The following is a 16,595-nucleotide window of genomic DNA, read 5'->3' on the forward strand; positions in this document are numbered from 1 at the left end:
TATTTTCATATATTTAAATATGTTCTATCCATTGCTACTTAATGCTGTGCTTATTAAAACCCGTAGCTTCATTTTTGAGATAACAGCAGTTGAAATGATAAATAACAGTGCTAATTGCAGTTTATTTCTCTTATTAAATAGTAAGTGAAGCTCAACATGATTTTCAGATAGAGAGGTAGTTGTGACTTAGACCAAAGAATAATAATCTCTTTTATTAATATGTAATTACCAAATCAATTCCTTCTTTTAATTTACTAAGATAATAATTCAGTACAAGTAATAACCTTGCTCCGCATGGTATTTAAGATCATTTAATATCCATAGAATTGGTATGTATATATTCTTTTAAGAGGCTTTTTGTTTTATTTCTGACAGTTAACGTTTGTCTAAAAGTGTTTATCTGTCATACCCTAAATTATCTTTGTGTCACCTGGCATGCACTGATGAGCTTATTGTACAGTACTAAGTTCGTTCCACTGTTCGAAAAACATATTCTACAAAATAATATGCATATGATCAATGGATACTATTTTCTAGAAGGAAGACATCTGCAAGATAAAAAAATGCAGTAATGGATATATACTATTACTGCCAGCTAAAACTTAAGAATACTCAATTTTGGGGGTGTTAATCATTAAACATTTAAGTTCTTGGTGGGTGCCATCGCCATGTTTCATCCTGGGGAAATTGCCAGGTTTTATAAGGCATAATATCTAAAGTCAAGGATCTTAGATCCCAGTTGTGATCACATGAGTTAGAGGCATGCAACAGTTGGTGATCAGTAACACATAAAAGCAGTAGATCATGATATAACGTTAAGTGTGCAGGCTTTAGAGCTAGACAAAGTTTACCTTCTGGCTCAGCTTTTTCCTAGCTGTATGGCCATGGGCAAGTTACTGTGCAGCTCTTTACCTCAGTTTCCTCGATTTAAAAACTGGAATATGACACCTACTTCAGTGGATTGCTGAGGGAATTAAAGTACTTGAATACATTAAAAAAAAAGCATTTAGAAAAGTGGCTGTTAAATAGTAGGTGCTGTTTGTTGTCTGCATAATTAAGTTCTCAGAAGTGTATTATAGACCAGGGATCTTGAAGGTGAAAGGACTTTGAGGGAAAAGGAAGACAGTCAGTCACCGTATTTCTTTTACCTCATCTAACACTGAGGGTATCTACAAGACTGTGTGAGCATCGTAAGCACGGGCGCAGTAGCTTCTCCAGTTCTGAATCTCAGTACTTAGCATGCATCCTCTTTGGTGTGCAATATTTCATTAAGTGTTGGATGAACTACTTGCTGTCATTTATATATCTCTCTGTAGTTCACAAAGCATGATCATGTAAATCTTTATCTGCTCATTTCCACAACCTCGTATTATAGTAATGGTGCCTCACGTGAATTGAGTGCCAGCTCTGTACCAGGCACTGTACAGTGCCTGTTTTTCAAACAATGACACTAAAGCTTAAAGGGGTAAATGACTTAATAAAACCACACAGTTAGTAAGAAACAGAAGAATCCAGTCCAAATTCTGACTCCAAACTGTGTGGTTCTTAAACTAAACCATTCCACGTCTCATTTTACATGAAGAAGAGTGTCTCGGGAGGGTTTAACAATGATCACATAGCATAGAGTAAAACAAGCACTGAATTAAACTCAAGCAGGAAGTAAGGAGGGCTTTAGAATTAAAATAAGTGATCACAATTAATGTTTAAGTTGATCTAAATACTTTTATTACCTTAGACTATAGAGATATTAACATTGGACTTGAACCACCACTAAAAGAATAGGAAAAGAGAGGATAACTTCTAAACTAAAAGAAAGAAGAAGGAGTAATAAAAAATAATTGGCCCAAAGCAGGCAAAATGGAAAGAAAAAAGCAGCATAGTATAAGTGGAACAGATAAAAATAACACCTATAAATTGATAGCTTTAAACCTAAATATATTAGTAATTATATTAAATTTAAATGGACTATATTTGCTGTGTACTTGTCTTACATGTATTCTACATGTGTATTTTATGTAGAGTCCATTTGTGTATTCCTTTTCTAATAAAAAGTTTTTAAAAATTTTATAATACTTTGAGAGCATCCACATTTCAAACTGTGTCAGTGCTTAAACTGTCTTTGCACAGAGCTTTTCTTCTATCATATATTTTTACGGTTCTAATAAACATCTTTACACAGTCTTCCTTTAAAAGCAGTGTGACAGATTACAGTAACTGATGTGTATACAATTATATTTAAAAAACATGTACAGTATATTTAAAACAAAATCTAAAGCCTGAGGAAGAAGAAGAAATAAATATTAAAGTTACTGTGATTGAGTATTAAATTACTTCTAAGCTTTTCTTTGGCAGAATCAAAAGGTGTGAATAGATTCTTCTCACTACTGGGGTGTATGGTGTTTCTGCATTTGTGGAGTGTAATAATATTAACCATTTTAAAGATTTTTTCATCAATAAAAGTAACAGCCTTAACTGAAGTCAGTATTTATGGATGATAATATTTTTATTTAGTCACATTACTAATTTTGTAACTTTTTTCCTTGTAGGCACTGAATGGCTTTGTACTGGTTGTCACTACAGATGCTTTGGTCTTCTATGCTTCTTCTACTATACAAGATTACCTGGGGTTTCAGCAGGTAAATATATTTTTCTTAGGTCGTTAAAAAAAGTTTTTTGGAAAATTAATTTTTTACGTTTAATTTATCTTATACTTAGGGACACAAGTGATAGTTTGTATATATAAAATGTAATTAAAATACATATGCTATAGAATAAAAAAGTATATGTTTGCAGCTAATATATTTTTATACTTTTAAAAATCTACTGCATTATAATTTCCTTAAGGGTATATGTGATTCATGGATTTTGTGTTTCTTCTTTCACTTATAAAGAACTCTTATATATACGAAACTTTAGGGTAAGGGGCAGATAGGGTTTGGACAGGGGCAGACGAGAATATTTATCATCAAATTAGTTATGGATACTGGAAGGTATATGACAACTATGAAATGAATGAGGTGATATGTAAAGGTGTGAGCAAAATACTATGGCTTCTCCCTTTAATTCGGACTTGTATGGATTATGGAAGCTTTCCTGAAGGAAATGGTATTTAAGCTAACCTAAAGAAAGTGTAGGATCCGGATGGGTGGACCATTGTGGAGGGAACACAGAGAAGAAAAGCTAGACGTAATGTGGACAGTAGGTTGGAAGGCCTTGAAGGAGGTGAGCGTGTTTGGTTTAATGTTACTGAGTGTATAGTGAATAAATGGAGTAATAAGGCGTTCGGCATATTTGAGGGGCAAGAACATCCAATATGATTTGAGAAGTTTGTAAGTACACTTGAATGCTAACTACTCTTATGTATCCGTAGTTCTTAAATTCTAATGTGCATGAGAATCACCTGAAGAACTTCACAGGATGTCATAAAATTGATGGGCCTCCTTCCCATATGATCTGATTCAGTACGTCAGAGTGGGGCCCATGTATTTCATTTCTAACAAGCTCCCAGGTGATGCCAAGACTGATGGTTGAATGGCACCGTCTGCACTGTTATATAGACTGAAGCTTAAATTATGTCATACACACTATAGAAGCCACTAAATGTTTTTGTTAAAGGGAACGTGTATGCTCCAGTCTATACTTCAGAAGATAACTCTGGCATTGTGTAATGGATGGCATAGAGATGACTTCATGCTAGAAGATAAAGTTCGTAGGAAGATTTAAGTCCAGATAGCTAAAGTGGTGGAATCTGGCTACTGACACAAAGCCTAACTTAAGTAGTTTTGGATTTTAAAGAAAATAGACTAATGTCCATGGAAAAGCCTGTTTGCAACTTAATTACATAACTAGTTTCGTTATTATTTGATGTGATTCATAACAGTTAAGAAATCAGAAAGATTAGCTGTTTCCCAATCTGTTTTTTTCTTCATATATACATATAACCTGGATATGCTTTAAGGAAACATTCGTATCTGACATTGGTGGTGGTTTATGGCACCATTTTTAAAACTGCATCTTGTAACTCATTAGTGGGTTATGAAATTGATATAGTGGATCACCATCAATCATTCGTTTTAGTTGCTTAAAATGAAATAAAATAGAAAACACAATATTGTCACACATATGTGGAATCTAGAAAAATGGTAGAGATGACCTTATTTGCCACGCAGAAATAGAGACAGACATAGAGCACAAATGTATGGATACCAACGGGGAAAGGGGTGGGGTGGGAGGAATCGGGAGATTGCGATTGACACGTATACACTATTGATACTATGTATAAAATAGACAGCTGATGGGAACATACTGTATAGCACAGAGAACTCTACTTAATGCACTGTGGTGACCTAAATGGGAGGGAAATACAAAAGAGAGGGTGTATACATATATACATATACATATATATATATATATATATATATATATATGGCTGATTCATTTTGCTGTACAGTAGAAGCTAACAGGACATTATAAAGCAACTATACACAAATAAATTTAAAAAATATTGTTACACATAAAAGAAGTGTTCTGTGAAACTTTTTTCCACGTGTGTATACACACACACACACACACACACACACACACACACACGATGGATAGAAAATGTATTTCTTGCCATGAGTTGCAATAAAAAAAGTTAGAGCAGTTCTGGTGGAAGGGCCATTTACTGTAGTAAATGCTGAGAAGCAAGAGGTGAAGGAGGGATTCTGCCCTGGTAATGGCATAATCCCTTACTCTTATGGAATCTACTAGAAGTAAAAATTTCATATAAGGAAAATTATTAGAGAGCAGTGAAGGAAATACATAATACTGTCAAGCTTAGAGAAGTCAAATGCAGCTGGATGTTCAGACAAGGTTTTGTGGAAGAAGGAGGATTTTAAAAGATCAGTAAATAGATAAAAAATCAGCAGAACTTAATGTGCTGCAATTAAGGAGTGGGAAGGTGACTTATCTGACTGAAAAGCATTCACACAGGGAAGTGATGGCAAATAACTTTTGATTTGTCAATTACAGTGCCAGTCTCTCTCTGGCTTTTCCTATGTTGGATTCCTGAAGAGCTTTGCAAGCATTTCATTTGCGTTCATCACCACTAACAAGCACCCACTAATCTAGCAAGGTTTTGAAATTAGTAAGCCACATTTTTAAAAAATCAGTACTTCTTGTTAATTTCCTTTTTTTTTTTTTTCTTTAGTCTGATGTCATCCATCAGAGTGTGTACGAACTGATCCATACTGAAGACCGAGCTGAATTTCAGCGCCAGCTGCACTGGGCGTTAAACCCTTCACAGTGTCCAGACTCTGGACAAAAAATGGATGGTAAGAATGTTTACCAAAAGATAATGTTGGGGATTTTTTGATATAATTCTGTGAAAGAAGGCAGAGAACCTTTAGGGGCATAGAACTCCATGGTGAAGGTGGGGAAGAAGGGGAAAGACGTGAATCTCTGGCTGCGGGCCAGAGCCAGGTCACAGGGAACCTGGTGACCTAAGGAGGATTTTGACAGATGACAGCCATTGATGAATTTCACGTGACAAAGTATACCCATATACTCACTAATATATTGTATAAAAAGAACTCTTACACTGTTGTGAAAAGGGGGAAGGAATGTACAAGGTTGATTCTGGAGTGTGTATGAATTGTTCTGTGTTTAAAATGCACCAAATATAAAAGCAGACTAGCATATGCAAGGATAAAAAAAACCTTCTTTCAATGCAAGCAGTGTTTTCACACATCTGTGAAAATGTTAAAAAGCAGAAAAGGCTTAGAAAATATAGAAATTGTTGACAGGATAGCTCAGTAGAAATAAAAACAGCCGAATAGGTAAAGTTCTATGTAGTGAAAATGTTATTCAATAAGTTTTAATTTCTTTTCACTAGCTCCCCTTCTGAAAGCGATTTTTCTTTTGTAATCCAAATACAGACTTCGGTTTAGAAATTAACACAAATTTCAGCTATTCAAACACTTAATTTTACAGAAAAATGAAAGTAACTTTGTGTTGCTATTACTTCTACAGAAGCTAATGGCCTCTCACAGCCAGCAGTCTATTATAACCCAGACCAGGTTCCTCCAGAGAACTCTTCGTCTATGGAAAGGTGCTTCGTTTGCCGACTAAGGTGTCTGCTGGATAATTCATCTGGCTTTCTGGTAAGGTGCAAAATCTTTTACTGACATTTACTATGAAGTTTTAGAAAATTGAAAAGTGAAACCAATTTAATTTGAACGTATTTTGAGTTTGGGTTATAAAAATCTACTTTATTAAATAATTTTATAAGGGACAGTAACTTTTTAAAATCTTTCTAAAGTTTTAGAAATATCTTCCATAACTCAAAATCTCTATCCTTTAGGATGCAGTAACAAAAACTAGTGGAATAACAGGGAACTCTCTATCTTTCCCCTTTTTTTGGACTTTTTAGGTATAAGATAGAGAATTATATAGCACTTCTTTGGCAGCACACTGCTTACCCTCCTTGGATTTAATGCCTGCCAAATGGAAAAATTGTCACGGCCTTTTCCGCATGGCTGGAATAACTGCTGTGTAAAAAAGTGGTTGTGTCTTCATGATTGCAGGATCCTCCTCTAGTATGAAATGCTCTTGAATAGTGTGAACTCCTGAGTGGGATGGCCAGGGAGCAGCGTAGGCAGGACGCTAAGAGTAGAGACGGCCCGGCCTGTCAGGTGCCTGTGTCCTGAAGATTGTGCACTCCACCAGGTACAGAAGGAGACAAAGCATGTTGCATATTACTTTTGTGACTTATCAGGAATTGGAAACAGATGATCAAATCTATTAGCGAACGATGATTTTTGTTGGTGTGTTTATTCCTGAAGATAGTTTTGCTGACCCAGAATTAGAACTGTGCTTTGAGCTAGTTTGCTAGTATTGATGATCACTTAGTATATATGTCTAGGTGGAATTTCTTTGTGTAATTGGCCCTTTTCTCCCTTGTGCTGCTCTCATATTGATGTCAGAATCATCCCTTGGCCTGGTACTGTTTTAAGCAACCAGATTGATCATGGTCGTGATTAAGTTGTCTCTGTTTCCTCTGTCTTCTAAAATTGTTCTTTAGTAGAGTTCTGTGTTCTTTGTATGGTTTTATGATTCATTTTAGTGTTTTTAAACAGTTGTTTTATCTCTCTATAAAAGATTCCTATGGATTTTGAATAGAGTCTGAGCTGTGGACTAGTCCACAGACTATATCTGAAAATTAATATGTACTTGATGGCTTTATCACTATTCATTCGTTTAGGAAATGGAGTTTGTTGAGTGTGCAGTGTGTACGGACCCGTGCTAGGCGTGGATGGTAGGGCAGCCGCAAGGTCAGAAAACCATTAGGTCTTCCTTTTGTGACCTCTTAAAGCACTGAGTGGTTCACTTACGAATCCCTTGAGGATAGCCCTCATACTACCTTTTAGGATATTTTTAATGGGCTTTCTGGGGAGAAAGGAATTCAAGTCACATTTGATAGCCTCATGAAGTTTTATGGAATTATCAAGAACACTGGAAATGGCCCTGATGGAGCCTTTTAAAAGGGAACCATTTTAAAGCGTTAATCTTAATGAACTGTTTTTTGGTTTTTTAAGGCAATGAGTTTCCAAGGGAGGTTGAAGTATCTTCACGGACAGAACAAGAAAGGGAAAGATGGATCAATACTTCCACCTCAGTTGGCTTTGTTTGCAATAGCTACTCCACTGCAGCCACCATCCATACTTGAAATCCGAACCAAAAATTTCATCTTTAGAACCAAACACAAGTTAGACTTTACACCTACTGGTTGTGATGCCAAGTAAGTGAAACCTTTTCAGGTTTATTTTACCAAATGTATATTTTGTTGCAGTAAGTGTGTCTTAGCATGTATATATTTTCCATGTGGTGTTGATTATAGTGTTGTTTATTATTATAGTAGCTATTATTATTTCATACTTTACAGCATAGCCTTTTAAAATAAAATTTCATCACGTTCACAAATCTTTTTATTATTTTACAATATTGGACACAATTTCTGTATTATACAGATGATGTGTTTATATAAGATTCGGTATCCTGATGACATTTATTGTCGGCTTGTTTTACATTTTTAAATTATACAAACTTTGACTTTTAGCCCTAGAAGTTTAGTAACCAAAGCATGTTGCTGCTTTTCTCCTTCCTAATAACGCGAATGCAGACAGGTTGGAGAAACCCTGCCCCTCAAAATGTAGTATAGGTATTCTAGAATTTAATTAGAGATTTTGTGTTTCACCTATATAATCTACTCTGTTAGACTGATCTTTAGCAATAATTTTCATGGTCTTTATTCAGGAGAAGAAAATAGTCTAAAAGTGAAATTTGCAACCATAAGCAAAAGAGAGCAGTTACAGAACTGTGTGCGTTTCTACCTGCTAGTGTGAAATTCTGAATGTCAACATAGTACAGAAACTAGCATATAACTAATGAATTGATGTTGGCTACTTCATTTCTGTTAAATTTTAATTGCATTCTTGTTTTGCCCTTTTTTGAAACAGAGGAAGAATTGTTTTAGGCTATACTGAAGCAGAGCTATGCATGAGAGGATCAGGATATCAATTTATTCATGCTGCTGATATGCTTTACTGTGCTGAGTACCATATCCGGAGTAAGTTGTAGTTTCTTAGGAGCTTGGCTGTGAAAGCAGCTTACGCTCTAGTACGTGTTTCAAATTATTACTAATGTAATGTGTTTAAGGAAACTATTTGGATAAACTTCTCCTTAGTATCCCACAGTTATGATTAGCCTGAGTTACACTCTATTCATTAGCTGCCACACAGGAATTAAGTAGTTTAATTTAATTACTCTGAAAATGACCGTTTTGCCCACGTTTTTGCTCAGGAGTTTTTTTAATGGCATCATTTTTAATTCTAAAATTTATGTTAATAGAGATTATGCTTTAAAATTGTATAGTAAAATATGTATTAGGCTGTAGCCCTAGGAAATGTTCCCTTTTTTTTTAAAACGAAAACAATTTTCCCTCCAAACTCTATACTCTCTTTTCACGTGTTACGAGAATTGTCTGACTTAATCTTTCCTTGAACCATTTAAATAATAAATTTAGTATGAAACAGGAAAAACTAGCAATGCTGAAGAAGTATTTTGATACATTTTAATATACTGTGCTTAAAAGTCGTCAATACATTTATCATCTTTGGTGATATGTGAATTACATCTAGAAATATTTATTACAGAGATTATTGTGTTGATTGATTTTGATAATTTAATTCTTTTTTGTTTCAGTGATTAAGACTGGAGAGACTGGCCTGATAGTGTTCAGGCTTCTTACGAAAGACAATCGATGGACTTGGGTGCAGTCGAATGCACGCTTAGTTTATAAGAATGGAAGACCAGATTATATCATTGCAACTCAGAGACCTCTAACGTAAGTACAAAGACCTAAAACATTTCATGTTTTGGTTTTTTATTTTAATAATTCTCCTTCATGAAAACCTAAAAATAAATTTTAAGAGAATTTACACTGGAAGTAATAATTGAAAGGTAATATGTACAGAAAGAAGGCGGCATAGGGTAAGGACATTGAGAAAACAGCGTTAACAGACTTACAACTGTGTATGTAGAGCTACAGAAAGAGAATAATCAAAGAAACCTCCAAGGGTTATCCTGGGTATACGAAGGAAAGATGAAAAGCCAGCGCCATCTGTCAAATAAAAGAAAAACGTAACAGTGCTTTGTTTAGCGTGTTTGCTAATAAGCAGGCAGTGATTTTTAAGTTTCTCATATATTCTCGAAGTGAGTAGTGTGTCAGTTATTTGTATTGCAAATGTTTTCTCCTCCAGTCTGGCGAAATGATTTTTGTATGTGGTGTTGAGGGTAAGGATCAAGATTATTCTTTTCCCTTATATGGATATCTAGCTGACTAGTAACATTTATTGGAAAGATGGTTTTTTGAAAAGACCATCTTTTCCCCACTGCACTGCATTGTATCTGGGGTTCCATTGGTCTGGTTGTCTATTTTTAGACCAAAACACATTGTCTTAACTATTCTGTGCCTTAATTTGCCTTGATATCTTGATGTACGCCCGCCATCTCGTTTGTTCAGAATTTTTGTTCTCTTTCAAGATAATCTTGGCTCTTTACATTTCTATATACTTTAGAAATCAGTTGTCAATTCCCATGGGAAAATTTGTTAAGAATGTTTTTATACATTTGATATTTTTGTTTGCTTGTTCTATTAGTTATTAAGAGGTTTTGAGATCCATTGGAGCTCTTTACCGTATGGATATTAAATTTTACATACCTACACTCTGTGTAGTACATATGAACCTATAACTATGACATTTTCTCCATGCCTTGATTTATGAATTCCTTCCCCATGCAAACATTTTTAATTTTCATATGTCAGTCCTCCTTTAGAGCTTCTGGGTTTTATATTTTATTTCAACGAGCCTCATTTTTTATTTCAACAAGCCTCATTTTTACATTTGGATCTTTATTCCACTTGTAATCCATTTTTCAGGTAGGGATGGAACCTGAGTGTGAAATTAATGACTATTATTAAAAGTTTTTGGACAAATTCTAAATTAAATTTGTCTGAAAAACAATTTTAAGTACTAATCATCAGAGAGATTTCTCTCAAAGTTCATGTTCCCTGCTATGAAACTCAACTACAGTGTATTTTGCTTGCTATTATTTTTTCTTGTCTAAAATTTCTTATTTTGAAATGTTTGTGATGCGACTCTCCTTAACATACGCCAACTTTCTTGTGCACAATTTTAGAGATGAAGAAGGAACAGAGCATTTACGAAAACGAAATCTGAAGTTGCCTTTTATGTTTACCACTGGAGAAGCTGTTTTATATGAGGTAACCAACCCTTTTCCTCCCATAATGGATCCCTTACCAATAAGGACTAAAAATGGTGCTGGTGGAAAAGATTCTGCTACCAAGTCAACTCTAAGTAAGGATTTCCTCAATCCCAGTTCCCTCCTGAACGCCATGATGCAACAAGATGAATCTATTTATCTCTATCCTGCTTCAAGTAGTACACCTTTTGAAAGAAACTTTTTCAGTGACTCTCAGAATGAGTGCAGTAATTGGCAAAACAATGTCGCACCAATGGGAAGTGACAATATCCTGAAACACGAGCAGATTGGCCAGTCTCAGGAAATGAACCCAACCCTCTCTGGAGATCACGCAGGGCTCTTTCCAGATAATAGAAATAGTGACTTGTACAGCATTATGAAACACCTGGGCATCGATTTTGAAGATATCAAACACATGCAACAGAATGAGGAATTTTTCAGAACTGACTTTTCTGGTGACGATGACTTCAGAGATATTGACTTAACAGATGAAATTCTGACCTACGTCGAAGACTCTTTAAATAAGTCTGCCTTGGGGGGTTCAGGCTACCACCCGCAACAGTCCGTGGCTCTGAACCCAAGCTGCATGGTACAGGAGCAGCTCCAGTTAGAACAGCAAGAGCAGCTCCAGCAGCATCAGAAGCACAGAGCAGTGGAGCAGCAACAGCTGTGTCAGAAAATGGAGCATATGCAAGTTAACGGCATGTTCGCAAACTGGAGCTCGAACCAACCCGTGCCTTTTAATTGTCCTCAGCAAGACTTACAGCAGTACGATGTCTTTTCAGACGTACCTGGGCCCAGTCAAGAGTTTCCCTACAAATCTGAGATTGATACTATGCCTTACGCACAGAACTTCATTCCCTGTAGTCAGTCTGTGTTGCCGCCACCTTCTAAGGGTACACAGTTAGACTTTCCCATTGGGGATTTTGAACCAGCCCCATATCCTACAACTTCTTCTAACTTAGAGGACTTTGTCACATGTTTACAAGTTCCTCAAAGCCAAAGGCACGGACTCAATCCACAGTCAGCCATGGTAACTCCTCAGACGTGTTACGCCGGGGCTGTGTCAATGTACCAGTGCCAGCCGGAAGCTCAGCACAGCCATGTGGCTCAGATGCAGTACAACCCAACAGTGCCAGGCCCGCAGGCATTTTTAAACAAGGTAAGAGTTTTATTAAACTGAATAAACCCTTTAGATGATTCTTCGTACATTATAAGTCGAACCAAGTTATAAATTTTCTGCGTCAGTGACTGATTTTAATCTATTATCTGTAGCATTCATGTGAGAGAGCATTTTTAACTTTATCTGTTTTTTTAATAAGCCAGCACTTTTTTAATATGTTAGTAATACAAGTATATCATAGTTACCTGAAAGGAGAAAGAAATCAAGGAAAAAAGCAACATGGCTTTAAGTGACAACCAGGTGAAATTAGTGAAAAGTATATTATTTAGAATAATCTTGATTTTTAAAAATACGGCCTTTTAAATTTTTAAAAATATTTTCTTCAAAGCTCAATTTTTTTGCTGACATATAATTGATTTACAATGACTTTCAGGTGTACAACATAGCGATTCAATATTTTATCGATTATACTCTATTTAAAGTTATTATTTAATATTGGCTCTATTTCTGTTGAAATTGGGTTAAAAATCAATATAGTTGTGCTTCCTTCAAATGCTTTTGTCCTAGATGATCTCTGGAATTCAGTACTTGGGTTCCTTGGTGTTCTCTGGCAGTCCCTCTATGTGACCTGCCAGATCCTCATTTTATCCTTTAAGGTAGAATAGTTTTTTTCCCTGGCATTCTTTAAAAAAAAAAAAAAGGGGGTATCTCAGCTGGCTTTCTATCAGGGGACTCAAGCTAACCCTTCTAGCATCGTGGTAACTTAAAAAACAAAAAGTGCTTGCTGATGATTGCTGCTCTCTTTGGCCCCCCAGGAATACATCATGTTTGCATTCATGCTTTTCCATTAGAAAATATTTAGTTCATTTTACCGTATATTTAAGTTTAGTTTTGAAGCGAATCCTGGTTATAAGACTATGTATTATAATAGTTTATAAATGTTACTTGACTCTTTTTCACTAATTGTTTTTTTCTGGCCTTTTTATACACATGGTTTTGTCTGATTATACATGAGCTTATTCATAGAAAATGGCTGTGAAAGTTTTTCTTCTCCTCATTCCTGACTTCCTTCAGTTCTTTAACAATTGGTTACAGTCTATCTCACAACACTGCTGTGAAGTAAGCCTGGGTAGGTAACTACTGTACAAGTTAATTATGTAAAATTACATTTTGAACAGGGCCTGCATTAGCATGAGTTCCTTACAGTATTTTCTTCCCCCACTGTTTTGTATTACTTTTTTATGAATGATAAGAATTCTAGACCTATATATATTCCCCCAGGAGTTATTAAAACTAAAGAAAATTAAAATGCCATCTGTGGCTCACATTATATTCTGGTGGACAGCACTGCTCTAGGCAATATATTTAAAGAGAACTGCTGATGTGCATTGTATTATGACTGATGAGAGTAATTTATTCAAAACCTACCATTCTCTGGGCACTTACTATATTCCCTTTGAAAACTCGACGAAGTTTAGAAGCAGTCTGTTTGGATTACTGAAACCTAATGGTACGTAGGCTTTAGAAAGGTAGATTTCACTCAAAGCAATTAAGGGTATGATTATAATGTTACTTTCACTAACTATATTCTAAAATACAAAAGGCTCTCTAATCTGTAAAAATCCTACAGAACTAGGTATCTCTGTCATCCCTCCTTTTTTTCAGTAGCAGTTATGGAAATCAGCCTAATTTCACTGTTACACGGCAAGAGCAAGTATTTTACTTTGGTAACTTATTTCCATAGTTAATTAGGACAGTAATTTTAGTAGTAAAGCGTGTTATGAATTTAAAAACTTGGTTCTAGCAATCATATACCCATGGTGTAATATGTTAAGAAACCTCTTGCACATCAAAACTTACCTCTTTTGAGAAGGTTCTAGGTTATCTGTAGTCCAGTGTAGTGATCTTCAATGTAATTAATTCATCGGTACCTAGAACTTTTAGATAAAATCTGGTCAAAACAAACTTACTTATGACAGAGAGTACAGTTACTGTGATTCACGATTGGTACTCTCATCCATCAGTTCCTATCCAAACCAAAGGCAGTTCACTGATCAAGTACTCTCTCAGTGTATGGAATGCCAAATCTGCAGTGAGACAATGATATTATTCATCCATACCATGTAAAAACGCAACTAATACAGAATATATGTTCAGTATGTCTTCACTGAATGATTTAAAATTTAACAGCAGGAAAGGAATTTGAAGTTTAACAACGTGCAGGACAAAGATTTTTTTTTTTTTTTTTTTTTTTTTTTTTTTTGCGATACGCAGGCCTCTCACTCTTGTGGCCTCTCCCGCCGCGGAGCACAGGCTCCGGACGCGCAGGCTCAGCGGCCATGGCTCACGGGCCCAGCCGCTCCGCGGCACGTGGGATCCTCCTGGACCGGGGCACGAACCCGCGTTCCCTGCATCGGCAGGCGGACTGCCAACCACTGCGCCACCAGGGAAGCCCAGGACAAAGATTTTAAAAATACATTTTCATACATCTAACGGCTTAAGATATACGAAGGATCTGTTCTAATAAGTTGCATTGCAATTTTTGTTTTCAGTTTCAGAACGGAGGAGTCTTACATGAAACCTATCCAGCTGAATTAAACAGCATAAATAACACTCAGCCTACCACCCATCTTCACCCGTCAGAAGCCAGACCTTTCTCTGACTTGACATCCAGTGAATTCCTGTAATTCCAAGCCCACTTTTCATCTTGGTTTTTTGATTAAATTCGTTTGTGAAACATTATTAGGGAGTAATAAAACTGTCATTGTTGGATGTTAGCAAGTTCACGTGGAGGCATTGATGTATGTAGTTCTGTTTTTCCAAACCAAATTTTAATGATTTTATAAGAGGAGTTAATTACATATATTACCATCATTAAAATAGAAAGTATGCTGCCACCGAGGAGTGAAATAATCTACACTTTATAGTATTCTGAGATACCACAGAATATACAAAACTTATTCAGGGGGACATTATGACACTTTTAAGTAAGAACTTTTTCTCCGTTGGAATTATTTCTGTCAGAATAAAATGAAATACTTCGAGTTTTGAACTTCAACATTCTTATTAGTGTACCAAATATGAACTATTTTCTTCTATTTGTAGCTTCTGCTTTTATCTCAGATGTTAAAATGAGTGGTTTGGTGCTTTTATAAAAAGATAATCTCAGTGCTCTCCTCCTTCCTTGGTAATGTAAGTGCCTCACAATTTTTTCTACCTATAACACTGTAGGAGTATGTTTTATATAAAATATCCTTTCTCTTTTTAAAATCAATAACATTCCGCAGACAAATATTATCAGTGTTTCTTAAATTCAGTCATTTCTATTAATCCAGGCATGTTTTAACTGCGCTACTCACCCACTTTCTTCAGGTAAAGGGCAAAAAATGGTTGAAAAGTTAATTATTTAATCTCGTTGTTTCTAGACTTTAATGTTGCCGTGTGCCTTATGTTGAAAAATTTTGAAAGGGAAGATGTCTTTCCAAATTATTATCATAGAAATAAGACAGCAGCACTAAAATTTCAACAGTTTTCAGAAGTAAGAGATATACCACCATTTAGCTTTACTAAAATCTCCACCTTAATAGTTGAATGTTGCAGTGTAAAGAATCTGCTGTTAAATGCAACAGCATTTAACTTAAAATGAAGAGAAGCAGCTTTACTTTTAGCTCTTTAGTAAGTAAAGCACCCATTTCAATATGTATAAATTCTTTAAAAACTGTTGTAGATCTATGATCCTTTCAGATGTTGGAATATGTTCACTATAAATTTCACTTCTTAGTATAGTGGAAACTGTTTTTCTCATATTTGAGGAGTGTTAAGATTGAATATAGCAATGTTTGGTGCAAAGTATTGGTATGAGTGAAAAGAATGGTGCATTGTATAGTTTATAATGAACAAAATTTTTTGTAAAATAGTTTGTCTTTCATTTAAAGATAGTGCATACCTTATATATGCACGTAAATAATTTGTTTGGGTCTTAACATATTTTATCAGTGTGTCTTTTTAAGATAGCAAATAATGAATCCAACTTCTTTCAAAAGTTGGTATTAAGAAAAAGACAATCATGCAGTTCTCCTAACTTCAAGCATGAGGTTGTTTCTATGATATAATGACCTCTGTTATCAATAAGGCAAATTAATCAGGCTATTAATTTAACCATCCTCAGGTGACTTAAGAGTGCCACCATCTGCCTTGCTTTCATTTAAATAGGACATCTGGAAAGGCACAGACACATTTTGCACGTATTATATAAAAACACGATGGTATCCCACACTGAAATGTAGTATTAAAATACATTTTTAAAAATTTTTTAGTAAATTAATGTATATAAAAGTGACTTCTACATCAGTTTTATGCATTTTCAGACAAAATTTTGAACCTGTAGAATTTAAGAGTTGAAAATAATAAATTTGTCTAAAACATTTCATAATTTGTTTCCAGCATGAGGTGTCACTAAAGATTTAGACCAGTGATCCAGATTAATATTCCATTTTCACATTTAAACCTGTCATTAAAAGTCTTCATATAAACCATTTTTGTTAGTCTCTTCCACATGTTACTGAATGGTTTAGTGGGGGAAAAAATAGGCTTTTTAAATTGTGAATATAATGACAATCAAGTATACACTTATAAAATTTAAAAACCT

At 35.2% G+C, this 16,595-nt stretch overlaps 1 protein-coding gene across 1 annotated transcript in view; it reads left to right on the forward strand.

The window, feature by feature from the left end:
• Positions 1-14,724, forward strand: part of AHR (aryl hydrocarbon receptor) — a 46,592-nt gene extending 31,868 nt beyond the window's left edge. The window contains exons 4-11 of the mRNA XM_032642894.1: positions 2,547-2,636; positions 5,192-5,315; positions 6,013-6,143; positions 7,578-7,780; positions 8,499-8,608; positions 9,244-9,385; positions 10,741-11,986; positions 14,500-14,724. Coding sequence (XP_032498785.1) covers positions 2,547-2,636; positions 5,192-5,315; positions 6,013-6,143; positions 7,578-7,780; positions 8,499-8,608; positions 9,244-9,385; positions 10,741-11,986; positions 14,500-14,634 — 2,181 coding nt within the window. The 3' untranslated portion in view covers positions 14,635-14,724. The remainder of the gene's footprint in view (positions 1-2,546; positions 2,637-5,191; positions 5,316-6,012; positions 6,144-7,577; positions 7,781-8,498; positions 8,609-9,243; positions 9,386-10,740; positions 11,987-14,499) is intronic.
• Positions 14,725-16,595: the final 1,871 nt, after the last annotated feature.

Source organism: Phocoena sinus, chromosome 9 (assembly GCF_008692025.1).
Source record: "Phocoena sinus isolate mPhoSin1 chromosome 9, mPhoSin1.pri, whole genome shotgun sequence".
Lineage (NCBI taxonomy): Eukaryota > Metazoa > Chordata > Mammalia > Artiodactyla > Phocoenidae > Phocoena > Phocoena sinus.